Consider the following 18,349-nt stretch of genomic DNA (forward strand, 5'->3'; position numbering starts at 1 on the left):
CAGTGTTTTATGAAAATATTCCAGTTATGGAATACTGTTCAAGTACATCATGTACAGTGCACGCAGTGTCAACAGGCTGTCTACACAATAAAGGCTGGGCGAGATAAATGCCACCTGCACAATGGGTTCTTTTCCAGGGTAATATGGCTTTGAGAAACAAATCAGTGCCATCGAGAGAAGTGCTGCTCCTCTCAGCTGAATTGCTGGAATTTTGCCAGCTGTGTGATGTAAAGAAGCCCACGCCATGGCACTGTCTCGCATACAGAAACTGCTCGCCTTCCTCTCCCAGTCTCGAGGGAGTCACGGGATTACCGGGAGCACAGACTTCCATCCAAGGCCTTAATCCACTTTGCACTGGGGAAGCCAGTAAAGCTCCTTTCTCCTCATCCTCTTTACCGATGGACTTGGAACCACCTTTACTTTCCACACAGCTCTATGAACGTATCTTTGATCCCAAGTGCTTTAGTGTTTTACGCTGGAATTGCGATGACATCTATTTTTGTACTGCCCCAGAGGTGCTTTCCCAGAGAATCTGATGGGAGAAAACAAACCCTCAACAGTGGAATTACTCAATCAGCTGGCAGTCTGACAGCAAGCAACTACTCCGATTTGAAACCATCTCCCGAACTCATGGCGAGGACCAGTGCCACCTTGGCGTGGCGCCCTGAATATTCTTCAGTAATGAAAGAATTCACAAAACGTGGGACATTCTGACAAGGGAACCAAGCCGTTAAAGTATGCAGTACATTAAAATCCTCATCAAGACTGAACAGACATGCCGTGCCAGCCACATGACAACGTCTCTATCAAGTTTCTATTCATCAGCAGGCAGTGAAGATGCACAAAACTTGCAAGGGACAAACAAAAGCCCAAGACTCGACTAATCAGCCCCATGAAGAGAAAAACAAAACTTCACAAAGAATTTTATTTTCATGAGACATGGACATTTCTCAAAGGAGGAACAGATGAACTCCACTGTCACCAAACAAGCTGCCACCTTCAGGACACACATCCCTTCAGAACAAAGTCCATGCTGGTCATCACACTATGGCTCCATTTCCACTGCACAGGGAACTATAATTACTGTAACTGAGCATTTCAAAACCAGCAAGCACTCAGGACTCCCCCCACCCCCTTACAGTGCAATTGGCATCAACTTCGGCAAACACAAACTTTTTAAAACAAATTTTGTACCAGCCAACTACAGGTTACTGTGAAATAAGTTTGAGCGATTTCTACCCAGTAGGTTCAGAAAGGCCACTTTCAGAGCAAGTGTCACCACAGTTACTCGGTACTTGGACTCTGAAGTGTACACGTGCAGGTTTTTATGAAGTGACATCGATGGCTACAGACGGGACCAGGTCCAGAAGCTGGATCACATGCCCCGGATAGTGGGTTCCTGCCAGGCCGCCAGGTGAAACAGACACAGGATCCCTTTCTTAGCCTGGTTCACAGCATCTTCTGGCCCCAAAGCTGCTATGACAGCAGAAGGCTGAACTGCCCCGTGTGGTAGAGCTACTCACACATCAAGTCTTGAGTCCTCAGTCCCCTCCTTTTCTGAGAGGAGGAATCGCCTCTTGGCAAGGCAGATTCTAAACCCTTGATAAGCAATAAGGCTTAACTGGTTTTAAACAAAGCATGTCCAGTACAATGTTTGCCAAGCTCTAAATAGCAGTATGTTTAATGGGTAGAGTTACACTCAACTCATTTTTTGCAAGCTACTCCAGTATAGAATAAATGATATCCAGACACTTTGCTTGAAGTGAAAGGGTTCAAATCAAAGTCTAAAGAGTAAGTTTGCGAGGTCACTCAATTTATTTTTTGACATCTTAAGTGATATAAAAACCTATGGAGACACTAGCTCTGTTCCTTGCCTTAGCTTTGGAACCGTCTAATGACACTTCTGCCTTCTGCTCATTCGCTGGCGTTGAGATGCTGGACACCGGAGAAGCTGGCAACAGGTGCTTCTCAGCCCATCGCAAAGGAGCAGAATCTAAAAAGATTATGTAGAGCAGACAGACATGGAAATCCTGTAGGATTACAGGCCTACCAAAGGGCCTGTCTCAAAGGTTTCCACTGCCTATTTATCCTGCTTGATCAGGGTGAGCACAGTCAGAAGCAGTGAAATGGATCCTTGGATGATCAGCACAGCCCCCAACAGTTGTTGCAGAACACCTGCTCAAGACACACCTGTTCTCTCCACATTTTCTTCACTCTGGCCCTCAAAATGTTCACAAACTTAGTGGACACAATGAACAGGTTCATTTAAAACCTAAGAGCTCTAGTCTGACAGTGCATAAAAAGCACAGAATTGGACAACCTATGGATGGACAGCGAGCCCATACACTCACTCTCATATAATGTGTATGTACAATAGGAGAGGGGGGAGGGAAAAAAAAAAAAAAAGCTTGTGGAAAAACACACTTTTCCATATGATGAAGTAATAAATTCAGCAAAACAGCATTTCTGCCCATGATGTGGTCACTGTACTTCCATAAATGTTCTTTGCAGGATCCTGACAAAGACACAGCTGTCAGTACAACCCCACATGTATGATATAAACCCCAAATAGACATTTCTGGGCAACCTAGAACAGGAGTTGTGCCGTCAGTCCAGTGCCGTCATTCAAAACAGCAAAAGTAGGCATGGAATCGCTAACAGGAACATAAGAGATTAACAATTCAATAAATTCATTGAACCATGAACAGAAATAATTATGCTTAAAGTTTAAAGACATGGGAGAACATGCTATCCCATTGACAATCTTAACCAATCAATTAATGTAAATCCAATATCACAACTGAAACAGATTTATCATTAATTCATTCAGCACATAGATTTTTGGCCTCTGCTACCCTTGTTCCCTGTGGCTGCACAGGTGACTACGTTTCATAAGGCACTGCTATCGGTGTAGACCTGGTGTTTCTGAAGTGGGTGTGTCTAGGATGTTTCACTGGCAGCGTGTATGACTCAGATTGACATAACCTGCTGCTGAAAATGGAAACCAAGTCTGGCAAGGAAAACAGACAAATGTTTTTCGAGCAGTTGGTCTGACAGCGCTATAGAAAGCATAGTTCAAGTTGGACTGGCATTGATGTTGCCATTTGCATTTTTTTTTTTTTTTTTTTAAATTCAGTTTTCCTTTAAATTTTACACTTTAAAATTAGCAAGATCTACAAGGGCAAGTTAAAAATCCACAATAATCTGGCTTCAAATGAAACTTTCCTTTGTATTTTTCTCCCCCATCATTTACATATCAAATGTTGCAATATTTTAATACATTTAAGACACTGATCTTTAAAGTAAACAAAGGTCTCCAATAAATATGGCGCAGCAGACCAGCACATGAGTCTTCTTATTTGTCAAACAGCTGCAAGTTTTAAGGGGAATAAACATTACCACGATTACTGGGTAAATCTATCATACTTGACATCACAAAGATGTTTATCAGCAGCAAAACACAAACATGTTTCACTGCTGTCCAACTATCCCCAAGAACTGCGCTGACACATTTTAAAATATGCTAAATAAGGGCAGTTCTAGCAAACGGCAGAATGACAGACCTGTATTTCTGCCTTTTGTGACCCACAGGAAAAAGAATAGCTCCTATTATCAATACCTCCTTGTCACAGTGCCTTCATTCATTTTGCCCCCTCTCAATTGCTCTCACAATTCAAAGACAAAGCGGGGAGCGTAGCGCGAGAGCGACGAATGACACACTCCATGCCACAGGCTCCTGCTGTAACAACATAGCAGAAGGCCAATCAAGTGAGGAACCCAGCTTTCTGATTAGAGCTGATGAAATCTCTGTAAACAAAAAAAAAAAATTCATCCTTTCAAATTAAAAACATGAAAACAAAAGAGGGTTTTATCCCCGAGTGGTTAAAATTGGCGCATCTTTAAAAATGCAAAGGAGTCTTTTAAGGTAACAGCAGAAATTTTGAAATCAAACAAAACATGACTTACTACAGTAGTACTGCTGTGTGTATGTGAAATTATACATGTACTTTTTACAAGTGGGACACAGCATTTGGGTTTACAAAAAAAAGGCAGCCACTACGAAACGCTACAGTAAACCACCGCCCAGGGCACCATGATGACCTTCACACAAGGGAACAGAATAGAACATGGCACTGCTCTAGTGGTCCAGGAGTCCATTTATTGTCCTGTATTTACTGACACAAATTCATAGTGAAACTCCTCAGAGAAAAACAGTCACTACTGCTGTTGCTCACCGAGGGCGATTCCTTTTTTTTTGGACACCACAGAAATCCTTCAGTGCCTTGAGAATTGGAAAAAACCAACACAAGCTGGTCAGAACATGGAGATATTTGCAGCTGTGGGGCTGCCGAAGACCGTTCCAAAACCCACACGTGGAGCCCTCACCTGCCATAATCAGAAGGCAAGAGAAAATGATGCCTGGCAGGGCAGCTGTGAGCTGGCACATCCCCCAGACATCCATGCCAGCAGATTGTGACACAGGGATGAGGCTTAATCACTCTGCGCACGCTCAGCCCTGCCACGCAGAGCCTACACGTCTCCATGGAAACACACTATGTAAACCTTCTGTTGGAGGATGGGCACAGGGCATGTGAAGTAAGGACCAAAATTTTATCATCCGTCATCTTCAAAGAAAAACAGATGAAAGCCGGAGGTGTTCGAGAGAAGAGTTAAGCGTAGTAAATCAAACAAGAGCTCTGCAAAATGCTCTGGAGACTCAGTATCACTCAAGGCTGAAATTATTTGAACATATCATGTGTAGAAGGGACTCTGGCGTCAGCAGTGTGGCGAGGAGATCCAGGAGCACAAGTCTTAAATTAGATGTGTGGTATGAATGTAGCAGCTGCAGTGACACACTTGTGTGTGAGGGATCACACAAGGTCCTTTCTGCTGCCAAGACTGGGATACTGGTATAGGTAAAAACTTTACATACATGAAGTGGCTGTAAAAGGGCAGAGTGAACCTTCCTGTGAAAGTGGATTAATGTCATTAACTGGTACTAAAAAAAAAAAAAGTTCTTCAGCTTTTTGAATTTCAGAATAGTAAAACAACTTCATACAGAGTGATCTCAGAACTGAAACCAAAGTCAACCTGTGGCCCCAAGTACCACCGTGGACATTTTCAGTTCCCCTGTCCAGAAATGACAAATCCTTCCAGTATCTGCCTGACGTCCTGAATGGAGAAGAGTGACTCAACATTTGCAACGCCTGCTAAAAACGACCCGCTGCACTGACGCTGACGGGCAGCCTCACCCCCACAAAGACCCTCCGTGCCCCATCCGATAAGGGCTCTCACCTTGGACCCATCGACGCTGATGACGCGGTAGCTGTTCCGCGTGCTGTCGTAGAAGTAGGAGACGGTGACTGCCTGCTTGCTGGCAGGGACCCAATTCTTCTTGGTGGTGGGGTCTATCTGGAAGACATGAGCCCTGGTGGTAAAGATCGGCTGCTCCCTGGAGGGAACGGAAAAGAGGAAAGACTGAATATCTGCAGGGAACAAAAAGAAAATACTCTAATCTGATTCACTGGGTATTCCATTAAAATAACCAACAGTCACAAGAACGTTTATTAATTTAAGCATATTAATGATTAAAGTCACCTACATCACCATCGTTATCATGCACAGACGGGTAAGATGTGCTGGAAAGCTGGTAGACGATGCATATTGCCCGCATTCTCCTGTCTAATTTGAGGCCGACCACGTGACGCCGTGCCCTTAGCTACCAGACGCGGTATCTCTGGCAGGTGCTAATGTAATGCTAGCCGAAATCCCACGCGGCGAAGTAGTGCCATTAACGCATCAGCACCTTTTCCGTTTTCAGAGTGACGCAGAGCACAACACGGGCCGAGTAGCCAATATTATCCAACGACATGGAAAACGTGCCCATGGGTCCCGCTTTCAGTCTTATACAGAAAAACAGCAGGGGCAGAGCAATAATTTTTTGCAACGTCATAGCTTCCAAGCCCAGAATACACATGTAGGCAGAGAATGGCTGTGTAGGCCTACACCAAGCACTGCCCTGGTTTTTTTGGTTCGTTCTTTGTACGGCCATTGGAAAGCGCCACAGAAGCCCTCGCTGTCCGCTGGCTGCCATGGGGGCTAAAACGGATATGGATCCAGCAGCTTTAGCTGATAATCAGCAGCTGGGCAATACACAGTCTTTCTCACTACCTGGTGTGGTTCTGTGCTTTTACTTCTGCGAGAACATTTTTTGTCACTGGCCAGTGTAGCCTCCATGTCGTTTGCTACAAACGTGATGGAAAAAGAGCTTGTTGTAGCCATTTTTACTTGGATAAAGCCCGGGTTCACCGCAAACACATTCAATAACCACATACCACCTTGGTCTCGCATAGATTTAATGAAAAGAGTCAAGATGGCATGTACTGTATGAAAATTCAGGAATTCTTCATTCCTGGATATAGCAAAAAATCCACATCCAAAGAATTTTTACTGTGCAACAGTGTGTATGAGAAAGGAATACCACAAAGAACTGCCAGGATTAACTTCTGAAACACATATTCAAATTTCAATTTTATATGCTTTCACCCAACCAAATACACAAATGTTTTGCTCAAAATGGAGGTATAACATTAGCCATAGAAGGCTAGATGCAGCAATGAAATTTCATGCTCAGAGGAACCTCCACAGAACAAACATCTTTTGCTAACCAATTACACAGAATTCCAAAGAGAGCGATGGGTCTACAGCCTGGCTTTTCAGTAGCTGCTGATCACAAACAAGATAAACAAACCTTTCCTAATGCACTCAGCACTAGTTTGAATCCTAATCATGTGTTGACAAACAAAATCATGGCATTTGCAGTTTCCAAAGTTCATAATACAATCCCTACAATGAAAAACATCATTCATACCATCAGCTAAAGCTTATTGAGCCTTATTACACACAACCACACTCTGGCTATAGTGGGAGGGAATACACACATGCACGCACACCCCCGCCCCAAAAAAAAAAAAAAAAAAAAAAAGGGGCAGCTATAGCTTGAGTGCCGTTTCTCTGTGTACAAAAGCTGATCTTCCTCCTACCTTTCCCCATCACAATGATACACAGATGGTCCCACTCCTTAAACGACACAAGGCCAAGTTACACACACACTTTCTGAACCGCTTGTCCCATTCGGGGTCGCAGGGAGCCGGAGCCTAACCCAGCAACACAGGGCGTAAGGCCGGAGGGGGAGGGGGACACACCCAGAACAGGATGCCAGTCTGTCGCAAGGCACCCCAAGCGGGACTCGAACCCCAGACCCACCGGAGAGCAGGACCTGGTCCAACCCACTGTGCCCCCCAAGGCCAGGTTAGAAAGGGTTAATTTTGCCCATTCAAGGCCATTACACTCCAAGCACTGCCACTCCTGACAGATGCCAGAACTTCTGAGTGATGAGGTGGTGCCTTATTTGGAGACCTTGAGCCAAAATACACTTCCATGAAGAGCGAACTTATCCGTACACTCCTCAGAAGGCAGGACTGCCGATATCCACAGGAAGTTGATATATCTACCAAACAGTAACTTCCAAAAATAAATGGCAGAAATAAACAAACGCCTTTACATTTCCATTTTTAAAAGGCAAACTCACACCTAGGTTGAGTTCAAAAGTCGAGGTCCATATTGGAGCCGTAAAAACCTACAGTCCAAGTGTCTTATCTGCACATTATTACTTTGAATCAGTGCCTTAAATAGCTGAAAACATAGCTGTGGTACAACAAAAAGATAGTGTGAAGAAGGGAAGTGTGATTCAAGCCCAAACTTTCTGAAGGTGTGTGATTTTGCCTCTGACCTGCTCACCTGAAAGCCTCCGGTTAAATAATTCACCAGTGAGCAGGAGCGGTTTCTCTGGCTCAGCTCTGAGCTGTGCAACAGCTTCCTCCTGCACTGCAGGCAGACACTCCAAACACAGAGTTCCCCTTGCTCTCGTGTGCAAACAGTGCATTGAAGCAGACAGGCGCTACTTGAGGAACGGGGCACTCATTTCGATGCACGTACAGTGGAAAGCGCGCCACACACACACACACACACACACACACACACACACCGCAATTCTGAGAGCAGTAAGAGGGGCAGATGTTGGCTGGTGCTTTTTAACAGGTTGCTGCCACCTCCCAGGCATGGGCTTCTGGGAAGAATAAAAGCAAACCTAAAACCTCGACCTACAAAACAATATAATGTGCTTAAAGCTTGTGATTCAACAGGGGAAAGAGCTATAGGTACAATGGTAAGGGGATGCCACTGTGGCTTTGGTCTGTGCTCACATTCAAGATCCCACTGATAAACCCTTTCAAAAGCATATCTGCAGTTTAAAAGCAGGAGCTGAAGTTCCTCTTTAGAACTAACAAAAGGCTGGCATCCGCAGGTTTTTTTTTTTTTTTTTTTTTTTAAATGAGTCATTAATATTTGTTATGGCAACACATATAAAGCATTCTGCATAAAGACACTTTTGTTCGTTGTCTTGATGTGTGTTCCCCTGAAATCAGTACAATTAGTGTTAGCACACCTTAGATCAAAAGAAAAATAAAATCCAGAATTTGGCCTGAAAAGGCATATTACAACGAAGCTGAGCTCACTACTCTTCTCTGCTGGGGCCTGTGAGCCCATAAACCTGCGAGAACTGGACTTGGGGCTCACCTGGACATATTGTTTTCCAGCACCCAACCTGCATGCAAGGTGTTATTGATGTTATCCTTTGCACGTATGAGGAAAAACAGAATGATTACATGAACATAAGTGCACATTTCACACCTTCTGCAGCAAAGGAAGAAAGTGGCTCAGGCAAACCTGTACATATTATTGAGTAGGTCAACTATCAGACTTCTTTGAGTGGCACTGGGCATGGCAACAGTGGGGACCAGCGGTCAGTGACGCTTCCACAGTGGAGTCACATCTTCTGCTCTAGACAGGCCATCTTCCAGCAAACGTGCTTCCGTATCCTGGGATTATCCATGTGGTAGCAGAATAGAGTGTTGTTCCAACAAAGAGGTGATAAAAACAAACAGATTGAACGGGTTCCATGTAATACAAAGTAAGCCAGTCAAAAAAAAAATGTATCAGGTATCATTTGCTGGTTTTGCAACAACAGCATGCAGTCAATGCCTCTATTCTACATTCCATTTTTAGTCAACAAACTACTTCCACCAACAGAGCACTTGGTCTCTTAGTTCCACCTCAGAACAAGCCCTTTGTTATAGTGTTAAACCCAGTCCTATGTTATTGCCTACACCAAGAGTGGGCAATAGGCTACATTTTAAAATTTAAGAAGAATCCCTACCAGCAAGCATTAACAAAATCAACACACAATTATTCACATGCAGGCTACAAATTCAAGATACTTGATTCATGGAATACATTTTACAATTTATGGGGGGGAATAAAAATTTTTCCTTGGTATACCTCATGAACTTCTGTCACTATATTAAATAAATGCAACTCTGTGCACCTATACATTCCTTAATTCTTTCACATGAAAAAGGTAGTAGCAGGCACAACAAGGAACCCAAACTAGAGAAACTCTAGAAAGAAAATGACAGAATTGTAAGCAACGCAAAATGAAGCACATGCAGATTTGAACTGACAACCCCCCACTCCCAGCCAATGGGAACATGACAAGAAAGAAGTCAGCCTCAACCCTCACATGGAGCGCTACAACTTACATCGATGTTTTCCCGAAACTTGATTGGCATTCGTTACCTGTGCCAGCGGTTAAACCAGTTTTAAAAGTGAAGCCAAATTGCTGGGGAGACAGCCGGTCTGGAACACATTCCACTGAGTGACGCTCCTCATCGCTGCAAGGCATCCTGGACCATCATTACTTCCGTTCATAGTAAAGGGTCACTTCGATCTTCTTAGTTTACAATTATGAAAGCAGCAATGTACTGTAATCCTTTAGCCTGTCAATACCTTAACTATCATATCTTGACAGCAAAGTTATGTTAAAGATGATTTATTACAATCATCTAGAGACAGGTACACACTCCTACCACTGCCTACTGACTTCACTTAAGCACCATGTCTACCAAGCCAACTCACTTCCACAGCAATGGGCCTAAATACAGTATGTATGCGTAGACAGCCGACTGAAGAATCCCTCTAAAATTAACTTTACTGGGAGTGGGTTGATATATTACTGTTTAAAAAAAAAAAAAAAAAAAAAATCCAGATATTTATCACAATTTAAAGTATATTTAAAAGGCATTTAAAGCAGCTATTATGGTTCATCTGCATTTTCTTGGCTATATAAAAAAAACCTGGCGAGACATAAAATTTAATTTTGATTCTGGAAATCAAAACAGTGAAAAAGGCAACTTTAGAATGATCAGCACTCTGGTCAGAGTTCAGGTGAAAGACAGCAGAAGACTTAGCTCAGTGGTGGGGATGGGGCCCGAAAGAGAGGACACGTGTCGAGACTCACATTCACCACCATAAGACAATATGGCAGTTCACTGACCCCTCACTGCAGTGCTCCTGGGCAGAGCAAAGAAGCCTTTCTGTGTATGAAAAGTCTGCCTCAATTGCTCATCCTCTTGCCTGCCTGTTAACCTCAAGCACTTTTGCTTGTATTACACAGTCTTTCTTTGAGATCATGTCAAGTCAAGGCATTCCTGAGATGTCTCCACGTCTCAGCGTGGAAGAATGCTGTAGAACCAGTCTCCACAAGGCAGCTTGTCTGACCAAACAGGTCGCACCACTTGGGAGGTGGTATGTACACAAAGAAACGGGCGGGTCGACCAGCCTGTCCAGGTGAGAACTAGTCAAACATGATGCCATCGCTGTGTCCTCCTACTGCGGAGCTAGGGGGGTATAACGGCTGAGAGTCCCGCTGCTGACCACCGCAATCTCATGTACACCTGTGGCCTATGTTTCAGCAGTGTCTGGCTCTGGTGCTTATAAACACTGAGGCAGAACAATGAAAACAGGCGAGAATGAGCGGCAGCGTGTGTGGGCAGAGCCCAAGCAGGCAGACATTTACAGAGGAGATACGGTAGGATCTCACAGCTAACACTGCCTTCACAGAGGAGCTCAAAGCACACATTAACGGTATAAGCACAGCTCTTTACCACGCGCACTCTGAAATCACACAACCTTAACTTCAATCAGCAAAAACAGACATGTGATTACGATGAAGGTGAACACAAGCGGCTTGAGGAGGAGACAGCGAGGAACAGCAGACGTTCGAGCCCGACAGAGGTGCCTTTAACAGAGCCCTCGGAAGGCTTTTCACTCTCCTTCGTTTTCCACTAACCTAAGTGTATGACACAGGGCCTTTGAGGCAGTGTGCAAACTACACTGAGCAAGGCTCTAAGTGAGTCATCTTTGGTGTCTTTGGGGGAGAAGCCAGATGAGCGCAGAACCCAATCCCCTTTAACAGAGACAGAACACAGTCATAATTCTGACTTGTTTTCCCTTAACACAGCTAGATGACCCATAGGACAGACAAATCCAGTTTCTAGGTTTAGTTATAAAGCAAGCACTATGCTTGTCACACTCCTGAATGGGGATGTGCAAGAGGATCATCTCGCATGAATGAGCAGAATGCATCTTACTTGGTTTTCTTTTTTGCTTTAAATAAATAAATAAAATAAACTAAGACAAATCAGGCACTTGTGGTGCACACATTTGCAAGCCTTTCACATATACTGATGAGCAAGTTGGAGAGGGGGGTCCAGTTGTTATCCTCAAATGAACACATTTAAGCAATTGCACTGCATTAAAGAATTACACACTATTTTAGAGCCAACACCAAACTCATCTAGGTTAGACTGACAGCGAATGCGTACAAAGGCACCTCTGCTCTCCATCATGAGGAGACAAAGCACTTGAAAGATCCCCACAGGACAATGAATGGCAACATTAAAATGACTTTTGATTCATCAGGAAGAAAAAAAAATGTTAAGCCTTTGAGTACCATTGACCTTTTTCCCCATACAGTACTGTGTGCACAAGTAGGAATACATATCAGAACATTTTATAGAGGAGGAAAAAAGTGATCAAAGTTTCTCAGTTCCAAATTGTGAAGCAAAACATGTTTGAAATGCAGAGATCTCAGTAGATCAAAGACAACCCAAGGGAAAGGGTTCTGAGGTGTGGTGGAGGTACAGTCCAGGAATACAAGATGAAATGGATCACAACATCAGATGGAATAGGAACAGCCTGAATTGGAATGAAAACACCTCCAATTAATAATGAGAACAGCCCCAACAATGTGGGTACATAGCAACACACACTGCCATTAAGATATTCATAGGAAACTTTAGCTGATCAAATATGCATCACCCAAGGATTGATGGGTCCAGATCTGTCCCAAGAAGAAAATTAAATTTTCTTCTTCCAACCCATTACTACACAGCCACCTAACTCAAGGTTCAGGGGGGCAAATCCAGCAAGGTGTTCCAGTTATTTATCACTACGGGGGGGGGGGGAGAGAGAGAGAGAGATTTAAATGGGTCCAGTGCAAAGAGCAAGTTGAGGGAAGCAATCAGCTGGCCAGCTGGAACAAAGACCTCTTGGACTTGGTCCTCTAGGACCACAAATTGAAATATCTTGCCTGAATGGGCAATGAACACCAGTCAAGGTTTCCTCTGTTCTGCCAAAGCTCAGAGCAGATGGATCTGGTGCTCACCATCTGGTCAGAAGGCGCTACCGCCTCGCCTTCACTTCTCACATTCTGTCCCCGTCATAACTGCAACACCACTCAAGGCTGTCACTGTATTGAATATATTCCATAGTGTCCTCCCCTTGAAGATGACAATCTAGAGGCGACAGAGCAAGCAACACTTATGTTTTACAGTGCTTGTTGCCACTGACAGTCTCACTAGTCTCAAAACTGGCACCCAACCATCACTTTGTCCTGCTGCAGTCATCTTCCTGCAGGTGACTGCAAACAGCAGCTCCTGAGCCATAAACCGAAGCTGTTAAAGTGTGACAAGAAAAATAAAACCAAAATGTATTAACAGCTGAGATACATGGGCTGGCCAGCAGGGAGTCAGAAGAGGACAGGAATGTAGAGGGTGTATTTTGGGAAAATTCCAACAATATATAGGGGCAATAGTGTGTGCAAGCGCTGAAGGAACCGAAATTACTGCTCAGAGGTTACAGGTTCAGGTGAATGCCAACAACTGTGGGAATTAAAGCGGTTCATATTAGACACTCCTGCTACAAATGTCAGCACCGTGTTCATGAAAACAGGAGAGCAAGAACAAAGATGCAGATTTACACATCATTATTCCAAAACTTCAGAATCAAAGTAGTTTGGAAAAAACGGTTTTATAAATTCAATAATACCAAAAACATCAAAATCCTTTCAATGCCAAAAGAAGTGTTTGAAGTTACTTATTAACACTGTCTGCTGCTAAAGCAGAGGACAGTTAAAAGGATCCCACAAATCCCAGTATAATCTTTATAATCGGGGAATTCTGCCAGAAGCACCACCGTTTTGCCAAACAAAGCACGATAGAGCACATCCAGCTTGTCTACCTGTTGCTGAGCTAGTGGCACAGCACTCTGCCAACACTAGTCCAAATGGTGTTGGATTCTGCAAAATTCATCGTGCTCCTTGCAAATCCCAACCGGTCTTTCCACTGAAACTGTGCTCAGAGTTGATGGACTCGCCCTGCCTCGAGTCAAAGTGCTTCAAGGCCTTCAGACACCTTAAGGATGCTTGTTAAAGAGAAAGACAACTCGTAAGAAAAATAAGTTAATAGAAATAAACAGCTTAAATGCAGTTCCGATTCACCCTCCGGTTTGGATTTTACATTCTTTTGCTCTACTTCAGGTTAAGTGAACGGTGTTGGATTGTTACATGGAACAATACACATCTTTCGGCTACTGCAAACTGGTTTGGTGAGTAAACACACTTTACAGCTGAACCAAGAGCCATGTTGCGCAATATTCCTTTACTCTATAAACTCATACTGCTCAGAAGTATTTAGAAATACATTTGCAGGTTTTGTTGTGTTAGGCATAGGTTTTCTGTGCCTGATATTTCTCCCGCCCAGAAACGGAAACAAAAATATTCGCCAAGGGACTTGCTTTTGAGCAGAACGGTCTAGGCCAGCAGGTTGTGTGAGCAACAATGGGCATTTAAAGACTGGTGTCAGAACACCAGACACGGACACTCACATGAAGACCATGGAATTATTACACAACGAGCAAAACAGTTGTTTTGTAGGGCTTTATCAGGCATTACCCTTTATCCTTGTAGAAATATTTCCTTTTAAAAAAAAAAACCCTGTACCAAAACCTTTGTCTAGAATACCTTGGGCCAGAAAAGTATATTGTAAACAGCAGCACAGAGTTACTCCCCACGCAGGCTGTCTCAGAAACAATCCGGGCCTGGACCCAAACTCAGTTCCCCTCTCTGCACTTGCTCTGCTGGGCCTCAGTGGTGCGTTAACCGTGCCGTGAACCCTTCTTACTGCTGGCCGCAGGGACCCACCTGCACCTTACAGGCCTGGCTTCCACAAAGTCCACAGCTGCAGACTCCTTAGACCTACGACCTCTTGCTTACATTAGGATGATTTATTATTAATGTTTTTATCTGAAGGGTGGGCATGGTGGCCCAGCGGATTTGGTCAGGTCCTGCTCTCTGGTGGGTATGGGGTTCAAGTCCTGCTTGGGGTGCCTTGGGACAAACTGGCATCCCATGATCCTGAGGGTGTCCCCTCCCCGTCCAGCGTTATGCCCTGTGTTGCCGGGTTAAGCTCCAGTTCACCACGACCCTGCTTAGGACAAGCGGTTTCAGCAAGTGTGTGTGTCAGATAAACACACACACACACACACACACACACACACACACACACACACACACACACACACACACACACACACTTAACCCCTAACTAAATTACAACCCTCTACCCACTTATACAGCTGGGTGTGTTAGATGAAGGGCACTACAGAGAGAGTGGGACTTGAACCAACAACCTTTGGTTACAGGTTGACGTCCTTACCCATCACCTCACCTGCTGTCAAGTTCACTTTGATAGCTCTAGACATCCATTCAAGAGAAATTCGCGGGAACATCACACGATCTGGCGGCGAAACCAGAACTGGCTGGAGATCTAAATCTGTGAAAATCATGTATGAAGTTGTGTGTCCATCAATGACGGACCGTGCAGTGAAGCCACGCGCGCGCCCTTCGCAACGTCTCCGCACTTACACCACACTAGTACTGTACTGTACTTCACTTCATCGCCATTTTCACACGAGGGACACAGCACATCTCATCGGTCCTTTTGCTTCAGATGTTCCTAACGATTAAGATGATTTTTAAAAAAAAAAAAAATAATTCTTCATGAAACGTTATTTCCAACTCAAGTAAGTATCACCCAAAAACGTGTAGAGGCGGATTAAAAAGAGACATCGATACCAGACCTAAAGGAGTCGGATCACCCGTCCGCACGCTGTTCATTTCAAGCCCGTGGAAGACGACGGACTTTTTCCAAAAACAGGTGAAGTTACCAGAAGAACGAGCGCGCACTTGTCCTTCTGGGCTTTAAGCCCGAGGACGCGCTTCGCCCGCGCGCGCACGAGCTTCCCCAGACCGGGGGACCAAAATTCGGTCCAGTTCCGACCAATGGAACCGTATACGTTCGTCGCAAACTTCACCAAATTAGGACAACAACTTCCGTCGTCGGATACTTTTGATGTTTTAAGTTGACAGCGCGGGCTGAACCGGAGCGAGCGAGACCCCCCAGCGCGGGAACGTCAGCTGCTTCTCTCCGCGCGTGCCGTGGCCCGTCCTCCTCAGCGCGCTCGCTTCCCACGGAAAACAAGTTCCGTGACAGTCGATCGTTTCAGTGCGTTGAAACACAACTGTCAACAGCATACCTCCATGCTTTCAGTATCACTGTTATTAACAAGCGCTAAAAGCCTTCCAGCCCCACTCACCCCATTTCCACGCACTTCCAGTGTCCAAATTATGTTTTTTAAAAAAAGGCGAAGTTTGGTACTTTTTCCTATTTCAAAAAAAAATGTCAACGAATCCACTCCACTATTGACATCAGCTCTCGTTCAGGTCCATCCCGCGGCTCCGAGTTCAAGCAACGGCCAACAGCAGCAGCGCTCCAACTCAGATGTGGAAGAGAGCGCGCGAGCGAGAGAGAGAGAACGGGCGCGCGCACAGAGAGAGAGAGAGAGAGAGACATATGACAGTGTGTGAGTCACTCGCCGTGCGGAGCAGCTCGGATCCCCGTCAATACAAAAGATTTCGCCCCTTTCCACAGAAAAGCTCATGCTATATATACGGCTTTATAATTGAAAAAGAGAAATTAAAGCGTGTCCACCGGAGAAATGCTCGCTGTTTTTATTAAGTTATTTTCAGAGAGACAGTGAGGTACTAAGAAATGTATGAGATGTGAGGAGAAGCACGCGCCTCTGCCTCGCTGGTCAGTGACAGTCACAGATAGTGATCTCAGCAGCGACGCTGAGCGGATCGCCACAGTCACTCAGCCCCCCGCGCCGATTACTCGCACATAAATATTGTATACACATACAGTATTATGTTCAGCGTACAAAATCTGCTTGTAACGACATATTATATACACAAACTGTGTGTACACACACCGACAGAACCTTCAGCTGCACTTTGAGTTTGATGATGACCGAAAGTACACTCGTGCACTGCAGCCCGTGTATGTTCCCTCATTGAATACTTTTACATCGTGCCAATACGAGGAATTATGCGCTTATGTGGTCCTTCGCTTAGGAATCGTTTGAATTGAGAAACTTCTTTTATCATTTCCAACACTTACGTCATTTCTGTACGTTCCCAATCAACAGCGCCACTTTGATTATATATCATCACCACTTAATTTAAAAGAATTTCTGTTCTGCTGTTGTACTCGTCGTGGTAGTCAGAATGATTCTGGGTAGCACACCTAACACGAACCAACCCAATCCTGATTGGAATCAGTCCTGATTAGTCAGAAAACGTGTTAATATAGATTATAATTACTCCCTGAAAATAGTGTCGTTTGTTAAGCCCTTGATTATAATGAACGATCTCGTTCTCTTGGGCTTTGTTTGTGTTTAAACCAGCTGTTTGTTAACAAAATAGTGACAAATGAGCTTACTCCATAAATGTGCCAACCTAACAGGTATAAATACGCGTGCAATACTCTTCTATTAAAAATTTAACATCGTTCGAACAGGCGAATCCCCAACCTGTTAGGAGTTACACGATTAGCGCGGATGGAATATACGTATGATCAGTTTAATAGTAGTTTATTGAGACTGGTCACAATAGTTTAACAGTACATTTAAAAGAGAGCGTTACATTTTATACTGTTATGTATAATATATAAAATGTAAAATCAGGTAGAATAAATAAATAAATAAACCCGTGATAAGTTGAGTTCCGGAACAAATGATCTAAGTGTCTCGGCAGACGGGGAAGGAATAGGCTGTTGCACGGGAGAGAAGTGTGCTGGTGGAGGCTTAGTCGACACATTCGTATTAAACTTAGTACTTTATATTTGGTGCCCTTTTGCCTTTTATAGTTTTTTGAGTTAGTTGTGTTTTTACCATTTGTTATTTATTCGATTATGCCAAAGGGTTGCTAATCAGTAACGTATACCGTGCTGGTGACACACACAGCACATATCTCATGCACGGGACTCGCCAACCACCTTGGGTTACTTAGCTAGCGCCTCCTGCATTAACAGAAAGTTATATTCGCTCTGTTAACTCTTGGGAAATGTCACTGTGGTATGGAATGAATAGAGACGCTGACTTCAGCATATGATGATCATGTCGACTGTCATGCGTTCGCCTTTGCATTGGCCCAAAGTACTGAACTTGAAATGCTCCACAGTATAATCATGCAGAGTATCTAGTTGAATAAACATTGGTGGAAAATGGTCAATCATGGTAAAGGCATCAGCTAAGTAATGAAATGATCATAATGTCAACGTTTTGTGGAAGCTTTAGGGACACCTTATCATCACACTGACCCCTTTCAGAGGAGATGAAAAATTTTAAATCGCCTTAGAACTGATGGAAATGCCTCCTGTGTTTTCAGTGGCCTGCTTCTCGAAGAGGATCTAGTTTCAAATTTACCTAATTCAGTACTCCTGTGGTTCATACTGGTTCATAGGGTGGAATGTGACAAACTGCCTGCATTAGATTCACATGTCTGCATTCAAATCTCTCCTGCTGATGTCATGTACTCACTGTATGTCAGTATGCAAAAAAGCATTTTCTAAATGAATAAATGTAGATATATAGACTGGTCTGCTTTAAATTGTAAGCATTGTCTTTTACCTCTTTATCACGTTCAGCATCTTTTAAATAAGGCCTTAATTAGCTTTGTGAAAATTATTTAAATAAGGTTTTTATAATACAA

General features: G+C 43.9%; 1 protein-coding gene across 3 annotated transcripts in view; it reads right to left on the bottom strand.

Annotated features, from left to right (window-relative positions):
- The window catches only part of homer2 (homer scaffold protein 2), a 28,270-nt gene extending 12,167 nt beyond the window's left edge, over positions 1–16,103 (bottom strand). The window contains exons 1-2 of one of the 3 annotated variants that reach the window (XM_018763936.2): positions 8,788–8,963; positions 5,296–5,452 (exon numbers count right to left, since the gene is read on the bottom strand). In XM_018763936.2, the coding sequence (XP_018619452.1) occupies positions 5,296–5,452; positions 8,788–8,843 (213 nt within the window). In that variant the 5' untranslated portion in view covers positions 8,844–8,963. Of the gene's footprint in view, positions 1–5,295; positions 5,453–5,602; positions 5,674–8,787; positions 8,964–15,894 lie in introns of those variants that run through there. The other 2 variants (XM_018763937.2, XM_018763938.2) reach the window with 2 other exon arrangements.
- Positions 16,104–18,349: the final 2,246 nt, after the last annotated feature.

Source organism: Scleropages formosus, chromosome 11 (genome assembly GCF_900964775.1).
Source record: "Scleropages formosus chromosome 11, fSclFor1.1, whole genome shotgun sequence".
NCBI lineage: Eukaryota > Metazoa > Chordata > Actinopteri > Osteoglossiformes > Osteoglossidae > Scleropages > Scleropages formosus.